Below are 12,269 nucleotides of genomic sequence, written 5' to 3' on the forward strand. Positions count from 1 at the left end.
TCTCTGCTTTTGAACAGCTATCTAGGTTGGTCATAACTTTCCTTCCAAGGAGTAAGTGTCTTTTAATTTCATGGCTGCAGTCACGATCTGCAGTGATTTTGGAGCCCCAAAAAATAGTTTCTCACTGTTTCCATTGTTTCCCCATCTATTTGCCATGAAGTGATGGGACCAGATGCCATGATCTTCGTTTTCTGAATGTTGAGCTTTAAGCCAACTTTTCCACTCTCCTCTTTCACTTTCATCAAGAGGCTTTTGAGTTCCTCTTCACTTTCTGCCATAAGGGTGGTGTCATCTGCATATCTGAGGTTATTGATATTTCTCCCGGCAATCTTGATTCTAGCTTGTGCTTCTTCCAGTCCAGCATTTCTCATGATGTACTCTGCATATAAGTTAAATAAGCAGGGTGACAATATACAGCCTTGACATACTCCTTTTCCTGTTTGGAACCAGTTTGTTGTTCCATGTCCAGTTCTAACTGTTGCTTCCTGACCTGCATACAGGTTTCTCAAGAGGCAGGTCAAGTAGTCTGGTATTCCCATCTCTTTCAGAATTTTCCACAGTTTATTGTGATCCACACAGTCAAAGGCTTTGGCATAGTCAATAAAGCAGAAATAGATGTTTTTCTGGAACTCTCTTCCTTTTTCCATGAACAGCAAATGTTGGCAATTTGATCTCTGGTTCCTCTGCCTTTTCTAAATCCAGCTTGAACATCTGGAAGTTCATGGTTCATGTATTGCTGAAGGCTGGCTTGGAGAATTTTGAGCATTACTTTACTAGTGTGTGAGATGAGTACAATTGTGAGGTAGTTTGAGCATTCTTTGGCATTGCCTTTCTTTGGTATTAGAATGAAAACTGACCTTTTCCAGTTCTGTGGCCACTGCTGTTTTCCAAATTTGCTCGCATATTGAGTGCCGCACTTTCACAGCATCATCTTTCAGGATTTGGAATAGCTCAACTGGAATTCCATCCCTGCACTAGTTTTGTTAGTAGTGATTCTACCTAAGGCCCACTTGACTTCTCATTCCAGGATGTCTGGCTCTAGGTGAGTGATCACACCATTGTGATTACCTGGGTCATGAAGATCTTTTTTGTACAGTTCTTCTGTATATTCTTGCCACCTCTTAATATCTTCTGCTTCTGTTAGGTCCCTACCATTTCTGTCCTTTATCGAGCCCATCTTTGCATGAAATGTTCCCTTGGTATCTCTAATTTTCTTGAAGAGATCTCTAGTCTTTCCCATTCTGTTGTTTTCCTCTATTTCTTTGCATTGGCCACTGAGGAAAGCTTTCTTATCTCTCCTTGCTATTCTTTGGAACTCTGCATTCAAATGGGTATATCTTTCCTTTTCTCCTTTGCTTCTTGCTTCCCTCCTTTTCACAGCTATTTGTAAGGCCTCCCCAGACAGCCATTTTGCTTTTTTGCATTTCTTTTTCTTGGGGATGGTCTTGATTCCTATCTCCTGTACAAAGTCACGAACCTCCATCCATAGTTCATCAGGCACTCTATCTATCAGATCTAGTCCCTTAAATCTATTTCTCACTTCCACTGTATAATCATAAGGGATTTGATTTAGGTTATACCTGAATGGTCTAGTGTTCTTCCCTACTTTCTTCAATTTCAGTCTGAATTTGCCAATAAGGAGTTCATGATCTGAGCCACAGTCAGCTCCCAGTCTTATTTTTGCTGACTGTATAGAGCTTCTCCATCTTTGGCTGCAAAGAATATAATCAATCTGCTTTCGGTGTTGACCATCTGGTGATGTCTATGTGTAGAGTCTTCTCTTGTGTTGTTGGAAGAAGTTGTTTGCTATGACCAGTGCATTTTCTTGGCAAAACTCTATTAGTCTTTGCCCTGCTTCATTCCATATTCCAAGGCCAAATTTTCCTGTTACCCCAGGTGTTTCTTGACTTCCTACTTTTGCATTCCTGTCCCCTATAATGAAAAGGACATCTTTTGGGGTGTTAGTCCTAAAAGATCTTGTAGGTCTTCATAGAACCATTCAACTTCAGCTTCTTCAGCATTACTGGTTGGGGCATAGACTTGGATTACTGTGATATTGAATGGTTTGCCTTGGAAATGAACAGAGATCATTCTGATTCTAATAACACCATGAAATCAATGTTTCAACCAAAACAAACAAAAACCCTCACAAATTCTCAAAACTGCCAACAGAATAATGGCAGAGTAGCTTAAGGATCTGGGCTGCAAGAATGTAGGCCAGCCAACCTAAGCAGTTAGGCAAATTGCTACTAAGAAATATTAGCACTATAAAGTATGCAACTGGATTTTATTCCAAGGTTCTAAATAAATTAGAAATTCTGACTTATCAATCAACTCAGTGGTAGGGTCTTGCATTCCCTGTTTCCAGCTGAAAGGAACGTTCTTGGCAAAGCTGGACACAGACAGCAGCATCATCATTTGCTCTTGAGGTTCTCCATGGATGGCTTCTTGATGAACATCTTCCAAGGTTCACCTTGACATCTGGAAGGTTCCCAGTCTCTGAGAAAGGCAAGACTTATGAAACCAGACATGCTCCTAACCTAGTGGATCTCAAATAGTGCTGTGAGCAGAACCATTAGGGCAACTATTATACAGTTTATTGCCTACTGTCATACCCAAGGGCTCTGGATAAATTTACAAGAGAACGGGTTAAGGAAAAAGCTTCAATGGGGGGAACTCAAGAGTTCGGAGAAGGGCTTTCAGAAGAATAGGCACAGATTCCCATATCTTCCCCATTTTACTGCTAGAGCCAGGATGCTCTGTTAGATATTCAGTGTAGGTCAGTATTCTCAGTGAAGGCCTTGCTGTTCTTCCTTCTTATAAGGAAAATGTAAGAACAACCTTGGGAGTAGGAAGATAAACAGACTGTTTGGTACAGTCTGAATGTGGGGTACCAGCTTTTTAAAGATGTCATCTGGGAATGCAGTTACCTAATACTTGGAAATTGGACCTTCCAGCAGGAGAAAGAAACCACCTGTCTTATGGGAGACTGAGTTTATGTTTTAGATCCTCTAGGTCTGAGAAGAATGTTTGTAGGAAGGCTGGTCCCAGTGAGCACATTTTTCAGGCAACCTAGAGTGTTTCTTCTAAGGTTCATGTTGGACAATACAACTTGTCAAGTTATGTGAACTTACTACATACTCTCTAGGTCTGATGTAATGCCCAGTATCTAGAGTAACAAGTTCCATAAGTGATTCTGATGGGTATGTGTATAGCCTTTCTTTTGGAACCAATTTTAACCCAGAATTTTCAGATACACATTTTCTCCAGTGCTTCTTGCCACAGCCTTGTGAAATTTCACACTATCTTTTCTATAGATCAAAGCATTAATGTTGAGCTCTCAATAGCCCTGTGTTTCCAGCACCAATAGCCTTGTGTTAAATCACTTCTCATCAGCAGAATCCCAGCATGTGAACTGGACATGATCACCAAGTTGGAGGAAGAACAACTATACATACTGGATCTTCAGGGAACTGAAGAGGGGACTGACCAAAAATATCTGTTTAGGTGAGTAGTATTATGAAAAGACCACCAATTTGAAATTTAGGAGACATGAGCTCTTATAATTTGCTGGGTGACTTAAGGTACTCAGTGTTTCCTGTCCAATGAGCAAGTTGGCCTCAATGAACTCTAAGATCTGTTAAGATGAGATCCCTGGGAAGTGTTGTTAAACCTCTGAAATTTGGGGTCATAGACTTGTTTAGAAGAGTACCTAAACTAGTTGGAAGAAGGGTTGGTGGGTTCAGTGGGGATAGTGGTATAATCATTAGCATTTCTGAAATTCTGTTCTCTCTCATTGCCAATAAAATGGTTGCATCCAACCTTGACAGAGTCTTCTCACTTTTTGCTTTTAGGAGGGTGGTTATCTTTCTACATTTGAGAGTCTTTACTCTTCTCATCCCTTTCCTTTCTCTCATTTACCATAAGTAACTGGCTAAATAGCTAATAGTTCATTTTACTTTCTAATCCCTTATTCTCTACTCATCAATTGTATGTCTGCTCATTTTCATTTTGGGGGGCTGAACATATTACCCAGTCCACTACTTGTATTTCTTGATGTCTCTTTGCATCCACTGTGAGAACTCTGTTATCTCTTCTGGCTTCATTCACTTTTCTTTCATTGTCCATTTAAATTTTCTCCCCATATAAAGTTGCTAGTGTGCATGAATTAGTTGTCTTTTATTTTTGGTGGTTTATTTTCCTTGTTCTCCACACTAGAGACAGGTGACATTTGCACTTTAAATGTCTTTCAGATAGGGAAGATTTGAACTGAACTGAAGCATCACCACCAATCAGGCTGTTTTGGAAGAACTAGAGTTTTCAGGGTCAGCAATGGAAAGTCTTCAAGGGAATACTGCCCAGCATCCTATGGATGAAAAAGCCTGTAAAAGTGAGGGCCAATTATCAAGGCAGACAAAATGTCCTGTACAGAAGAAATCTTCTTTTGAGAAAACAGCAATCAGAAAAGTGTCAGTGTCTCTCAAGGAGATTTTCACTAAGGAGAAAGGCCCTGAATACAGTAAATTTAATCTAAGCTCAAATTTTAATACACGGCAGAGAATTCCAAAGGGAGCTAGGTCCCCCAAATCTAGGAAAAACTCCAAAGATAATTCAGACTTAATTAAACACCAAAAACTCTTTCTGCAAAGGAAGCCTTGTAAATGCAATGAATGTGGTAAAGCCTTTAATTATGAATCAGACCTCACTGTCCACAGGAGAATTCATGGTGGAGAAAAGCCTTTTGAATGCAATGAATGTGGGAAAACTTTTAGCCGAAGCACACACCTTATTGAACATCAAAGAACTCACACTGGAGAGAAACCTTATGAATGCCCTGAATGTGGAAAAGCTTTTAGCCGGAGTACACACCTTAGTCTACATCAGAGGATCCATACTGGAGAAAAACCATATGAATGTAGTGAATGTGGAAAAGCCTTTAGCCGAAGCACTAACCTTAGTCAACATCAGCGAACTCATACTCAAGAAAAACCTTACAAGTGTAATGAATGCGGGAAAGCCTTCAGTGACCGTTCAACTATAATTCAGCATCAACGAATACACACTGGAGAGAATCCCTATGAATGCAGTGAATGTGGAAAAGCTTACAGTTGGATCTCATCTCTTATTGAACATCAGAGAACACACTCTGGAGAGAACCCCTATGAATGCAATGACTGTGGAAAAGTATTCAGTCGAAGCTCATCCCTTGCTGAACATCAGAGAATCCACACTGGAGAAAAGCCCCATGAGTGTAGAGTGTGTGGCAAGGGCTTTAGTCGGAGCTCCTCCCTTATTATTCACCAGAGAACTCATACCAGAGAGAAGCCTTTCAAGTGTAATAGCTGTGAGAAAGCCTTCAGTCAGAGTTCAACTCTTATTAGACATCAGCAACTTCACACTAAAGAGTAATATCTGAGCTTTCACTAATCTTGGCATAAGAGCACATAGCATAACCTCCTATAGCTGAAGAGAAATATATACTTGTTTGAATTTTCCTTTTCCACTAGCTATAAGCCAGTTTCAAGCTAGCCTTCCTTCCTTTATGGAAACTAAGTGATCAGATTCATTTCAACAAGGCGGGGATGAACTTTAAAAACCTTAGATATTCAGTCTAATATTTTGGAGGGCTCCAGTCTTAGAATATACCTTACTACCTTACACCTTTCAGTCCTTCACCTTATCTCTTCCATGGAGCTTTGGTCCCTGAACAACCAGTGAACCCTTTTCTTTCCCAACCACATCAGCCCCTTTACTTAAAAGAGGAAATCCTATGTGTGGATGTTTTCAAGCTTGCTGACTCTAGTAGCAGAAGAGAAGCTGGCTTCAGAACAAAAATCTACCCATTAGTTTGGGGATGACAATAATAAGCCAAATTCAGTCTCTGGACTTAAAGGACAGTTTTTCTATTCCTTCCTCCCTTACCTTTTTGGCTACACCATATTTTCCTCAAAGTATAACCCATAGTTCTACTAATGTGCCTAATTAATCCTAGTATTATTTTATCTTATCCTGACCAAAAATGTCCTAAAAATCTTATATTTAGTTCCTACATTATCTTTAAAAAAAAAATGCTGCCCTATATTAAAAACATTTTTTGTTTACACACTTCATAAATGTATACCCTCTGGTTCTGACTCTTACCAATCTTGTAAAGCTGATCTATCGAGGACAAATGCAGCGCCTACCTCTCAGTCCTTTTCCTACTTCACATTTGCAGAATTGGCACTTTGGGCTACTCTTATGCCTTAAAATTTGAGCCTCTGGGATCCATGATTCTGTGCTGATCCACAAATTTTTCTGCCTCCCAGCACTTCTCTGATTAACAGTGATTAGCTCTGTGACTTTGGGGCAAGAGTTGAGCCAGAATAATTTCATTTTATTGGCTTATAGTACTTATGGTTATTCTATTAGATTGTAAGCTTCTTAAAGACAAAAATCTTGTTTTAGATCCCTACAAAACATCCCACAGTGCTGAGTGGTCATTAAATGCCCCATAATTATTGCTTACCGATTCCTCTCTATCATGGGTAATCAGCCTGCTAGGGTTTATTTGAAATGGCCTAATAGTTGACTTTTTTCTCTGTGTTCCCACTGCTGCTGCCAACTCCTTGGTAGTTTGGACCTAGGTTACCAGAGTGAACACACTGTTGCTGCTCTTATCTCTGTGTCTTTATCTAGCTGTTTTACTAAACTATCACTTAGCTCAGAAAGAATCTAGTTTCCCATTATCCCCAGGAAAAAGTTCAAACTGCTTTAACTTGAAGACCTTCCACAGTTGGATCTATTTATTTATTTTCATTACTCCCCAGTACAGCTGGGTGGCCCTACCCTTTGTCTCTGCCACAGCCTTTCTCTTCACACTTGTCTTCCTTTCAGATTATTCCATGGCATTCTTTTACATGTCCTGCTTTCTTCCTTGTATTAACATCTCCAGAAATCTTTTATAAAAGCCCTGCTCACATTCTGCCTTCACTGCGATATTTTCAATTGCCCACCTTCTTAGAAGTCTTTTACAGTGATGGTTTGCATCATTCTGCTGTATTACATACTTTCTTATTCTGTTCTCTGGTTCTGTCAAGTGCTTTTAATCCATGAAATTTTTTGAAGTTAGAAATTGTCTTAAATCTCTTGAAGCCCCATCTACCCAAATGAATTCTAGTTTTAACTTAAATTGAGAGGGTTTAATTTAATGGTCCATTTGCTTTAATCTTTTGAATGGTGAGATAACATCATGAATCTTTGGGTCATTTTTGTTTAATCTTTAATTATGTACATTGAGCCTTGGGAGTGGCTCTCCTTCAGAGCTCCTAGGATGTTGGCCTTTTAGCTTCCCACTTCATGACACTGTTTTAAGGAGTAGGTGGGTTTATTCATATAAAGTGATGAAAACAGTGCCTGACATAATAAATGCTCAATAAATGCTAATAGTTATCATTCTATTTCTTAATATCTGCCTGTAGTCTTTCATTTCAATCCTGAAGGACCTGTAACTCCACAGAAATGGAAAACTAGGATCACAATAAAAAATAAGAAGATATTTCTTCTGACTGCCATCCTGGACAATAGTCACCTACTTTATTTTAACTCTACTGTGTATCAAAAATGACTCAAGGCAGCTTACAAGATATGATACAACAGAAAACTGAAAACAATACAAATCAGCATTAGAGAAAGGAGAAGTTGCCTAGAAGATCAAGATCATGACAAATTGTGGTATGCAATATGGTTATTCAGGTAGAGATGCAAAGTGACCATTCAGGTGAAATGAGGTGCTCATTTGCTTACACTGTATTTGGATGGGGAGAAAATGTCCATTCTTCAAGGAAAGCCTGATAGATTTAAGATTTATTTCTCCATTGGCCTTCATGTAATTATACAGTGCACTTTTGATAACAAAAATTAAATTATGTGTTCTTCACAACACCTGGCAAACAGTGTATTTCCCAGTGAATAAATATTGAGTTCTTAGTGGAAGTCTCATAAAGGCAAATATGAAGATTCTTCTTGGGGTGGAGTTGGGTTAGAAGCAGCAGAGGACAGATTATACTGCATAATCAAGTAATTACTGGGTGCCAGAACAGCTCTTTTCACACATTTGAGTCATTTTACTTAACATATTATGGGGTGAAGAAACTGAAATTTACAAATGTTAAACAGCTTACCCAAAGATCAGGGTTTGACCCCACTACTGGACCTCTTGGGCTTTCCAGGTGGCTCAAGGGTAAAGATTCCACCTGCAATGCAGGAGACACAGGTTCCATTCCTGGGCTGGGAAGACCAACCTGGAGAAGGAAATGCCGATCCACTCCAGTATTCTTGCTTGGGGAATCCCATGGACAGAAGGAACCTGGCAGGCTATGGTCCATGGGCTTGCAAAAACTCAGATACAACTTTAGCGACTAAACAAGTGGATTTAAAGGAACAATCCTATGAAATTGGTGACTAGTTATGGGCAGGAAGAATATCAGATCAGTCGCTCAGTCATGTCCGACTCTATGCAACCCCATGAATTGCAGCATGCCAGGCCTCCCTGTCCATCACCAACTCCCGGAGTTCACTCAGATTCACGTCCATCGAGTCAGTGATGCCATCCAGCCATCTCATCCTCTGTCGTCCCCTTCTCCTCCTGCCCCCAATCCCTCCCAGCATCAGAGTCTTTTCCAATGAGTCAACTCTTCCAATGAGGTGGCCAAAGTGCTGGAGTTTCAGCTTTAGCATCATTCCTTCCAAAGAAATCCCAGGGCTGATCTCCTTCAGAATGGACTGGCTGGGTCTCCTTGCAGTCCAAGGGACTCTCAAGAGTCTTCTCCAACACCACAGTTCAAAAGCATCAATTCTTCGGCGCTCAGCCATCTTCACAGTCCAACTCTCACATCCATACATGACCACAGGAAAAACCATAGCCTTGACTAGACAGACCTTTGTTGGCAAAGTAATGTCTCTGCTTTTCAATATGCTCTCTAGGTTGGTCATAACTTTCCTTCCAAGGAGTAAGCGTCTTTTAATTTCATGGCTGCAGTCACCATCTGTAGTGATTTTGGAGCCCAGAAAAATAAAGTCTGACACTGTTTCCACTGTTTCCCCATCTATTTGCCATGAAGTGATGGGACCAGATGCCATGATCTTTGTTTTCTGAATGTGGAGCTTTAGGCCAACTTTTTCACTCTCCACTTTCACTTTCAAGAGGCTTTTGAGTTCCTCTTCACTTTCTGCCATAAGGGTGGTGTCATCTGTATATCTGAGGTTCTTGATATTTCTCTCGGCAATCTTGATTCCAGCTTGTGTTTCTTCCAGTCCAGCGTTTCTCATGATGTACTCTGCATATAAGTTAAATAAGCAGGGTGACAATATACAGCCTTGACGAACTCCTTTTCCTATTTGGAACCAGTCTGTTGTTCCATGTCCAGTTCTAACTGTTGCTTCCTGACCTGCATACAGATTTCTCAAGAGGCAGATCAGGTGGTCTGGTATTCCCATCTCTTTCAGAATTGTCCACAGTTTATTGTGATCCACACAGTCAAAGGCTTTGGCATAGTCAATAAAGCAGAAATAGATGTTTTTCTGGAACTCTCTTGCTTTTTCTATGATCCAGCGGATGTTGGCAATTTGATCTCTGGTTCCTCTGCCTTTTCTAAAACCAGCTTGAACATCAGGAAGTTCTCGGTTCACATATTGCTGGAGCCTGGCTTGGAGAATTTTGAGCATTACTTTACTAGCGTGTGAGATGAGTACAACTGTGAGGTAGTTTGAGTATTCTTTGGCATTGCCTTTCTTTGGGATTGGAATGAAAACTGACCTCTTCCAGTCCTGTGGCCACTACACAGTTTTCCAAATTTGCTGGCATACTGAGTGCAGCACTTTCACAGCATCATCTTTCAGGATTTGAAATAGCTCAACTGGAATTCAATCACCTCCACTAGCTTTGTTCATAGTGATGCTTTCTAAGGCCCACTTGACTTCACATTCCAGGATGTCAGGCTCTAGGTGAGTGATCACACCATCATGATTATCTGGGTCATGAAGATCTTTTTTGTACAGTTCTTCTGTGTATTCTTGCCATCTCTTCTTAATATCTTCTGCTTCTGTTAGGTCCATACCATTTCTGTCCTTTATCGAGCCCATCTTTTCATGAAATGTTCCTTTGGTATCTCTGATTTTCTTGAAGAGATCTCTAGTCTTTCCCATTCTGTTGTTTTCCTCTATTTCTTTGCATTGATCGCTGAAGAAGGCTTTCTTATCTCTTCTTGCTATTCTTTGGAGTTCTGCATTCAGATGTTTATATCTTTCCTTTTCTCCTTTGCTTTTCGCTTCTCTTCTTTTCACAGCTATTTGTAAGGCCTCCCCAGGCAGCCATTTTGCTTTTTTGCATTTCTTTTCCATGGGGATGGTCTTGATCCCTGTCTCCTGTACAATGTCACGAACCTCATTCCATAGTTCATCAGGCACTTTATCTATCAGATCTAGGCCCTTAAATCTATTTCTCACTTCCACTGTATAATCATAAGGGATTTGATTTAGGTCATACCTGAATGGTCTAGTGTTTTTCCCTACTTTCTTCAGTTTAAGTCTGAATTTGGCAATAAGGAGTTCATGGTCTGAGCCACAGTCAGCTCCTGGTCTTGTTTTTGCTGACTGTATAGACTTCTCCATCTTTGGCTGCAAAGAATATAATCAGTCTGATTTCGGTGTTGACTATCTGGTGATGTCCATGTATAGAGTCTTCTCTTGTGTTGTTGGAAGAGGGTGTTTGCTATGACCAGTGCATTTTCTTGGCAAAACTCTATTAGCCTTTGCCCTGCTTCATTCCATATTCCAAGGCCAAATTTGCCTGTTACCCCAGGTGTTTCTTGATTTCCTACTTTTGCATTCCAGTCCCCTATAATGAAAAGGACATCTTTTTTGGGTGTTAGTTCTAAAAGGTCTTGTAGGTCTTCATAGAACCATTCAACTTCAGCTTCTTCAGCATTACTGGTTGGGGCATAGACTTGGATTACTGTGATATTGAATGGTTTGCCTTGGAAATGAACAGAGATCATTCTGTCATTTTTGAGATTGCATCCAAGTACTGCATTTCAGACTCTTTTGTTGACCATGATGGCCACTCCATTTCTTCTGAGGGATTCCTGCCCACAGTAGTAGATATAATGGTCATCTGAGTTAAATTCACCCATTCCAGTCCATTTTAGTTCGCTGATTCCTAGAATGTCGACATTTACTCTTGCCATCTCCTGTTTGACCACTTCCAGTTTGCCTTGACTCATGGACCTGACATTCCATGTTCCTATGCAATATTGCTCTTTACAGCATCAGACCTTGTTTCTATCACCGTCACATCCACAGCTGGGTATTCTTTTTGCTTTGGCTCCATCCCTTCATTCTTTCTGGAATTATTTCTCCACTGATCTCCTGTAGCATATTGGGCACCTACTGACCTGGGGAGTTCCTCTTTCAGTATCCTATCATTTTGCCTTTTCATACTGTTCATGGGGTTCTCAAGGCAAGAATACTGAAGTGGTTTGCCATTCCCTTCTCCAGTGGACCACATTCTGTCAGATCTCTCCACCATGACCCGCCCATCTTGGGTTGCCCCACGGGCATGGCTTAGTTTCATTGAATTAGACAAGGTTGTGGTCCTAGTGTGATTAGATTGACTAGTTTTCTGTGAGTATGGTTTCAGTGTGTTTGCCCTCTGATGCCCTCTTGCAACACCTACCGTCTTCTTGGGTTTCTCTTACCTTGGGCGTGGGGTATCTGTTCACGGCTGCTCCAGCTAAACGTAGCCATTGCTCCTTACCTTGGACGAGGGGTATCTCCTCACCGCCGCCCTTCCTGACCTTCAGCGTGGGATAGCTCCTCTAGGCCCTCCTGCGCCCGCGCAGCAGGAAGAAGAGGGACCAGTAATTCCTTAATTGCTGTTAACTTTCATGTAAACTATGTAGGGCATGAAGCAGAGGAACTAACTAAATTAGTTAGAGACTAACTCAGCAGTTAGCCATGCATACAAAATATTAAAGAGTTGAAAACCTGATATGATTAATTTGCAACTCTAAAGTCAATGTGGAATCCAAAACTTTTGGAATTTCTGGTGGGGAAGTCGGGTCAAAGGAGTAATGTGGAGTGGGGAGTCTTATTCTAAGGAAAAACGGAGGGTCTTCCAGTACAGCCAGAATCACCGTGACTCGGCTCACACTGAAGCATGTCTTCAGAATAATCTCTGTCCTTGCACGGAGCCCCTATCCAGACTCTCAGCGTGGGCCATTTCTGGAAAC

General features: G+C 40.8%; 1 protein-coding gene across 2 annotated transcripts in view; it reads left to right on the plus strand.

Moving 5' to 3' along the window:
- ZNF391 (zinc finger protein 391) overlaps positions 1-8,034 on the plus strand; it is a 10,548-nt gene extending 2,514 nt beyond the window's left edge. The window contains exons 2-3 of one of the 2 annotated variants that reach the window (XM_010834024.1): positions 3,400-3,507; positions 4,254-8,034. In XM_010834024.1, coding sequence (XP_010832326.1) covers positions 4,333-5,409 — 1,077 coding nt within the window. In that variant the 5' untranslated portion in view covers positions 3,400-3,507; positions 4,254-4,332 and the 3' untranslated portion in view covers positions 5,410-8,034. Of the gene's footprint in view, positions 1-3,396; positions 3,508-4,253 lie in introns of both variants that reach the window. The other variant, XM_010834023.1, reaches the window with a different exon arrangement.
- Positions 8,035-12,269: the final 4,235 nt, after the last annotated feature.

This window comes from Bison bison, unplaced genomic scaffold (assembly GCF_000754665.1).
Source record: "Bison bison bison isolate TAMUID 2011002044 unplaced genomic scaffold, Bison_UMD1.0 scf7180017863991, whole genome shotgun sequence".
NCBI classification, from domain to species: Eukaryota; Metazoa; Chordata; class Mammalia; order Artiodactyla; family Bovidae; genus Bison; species Bison bison.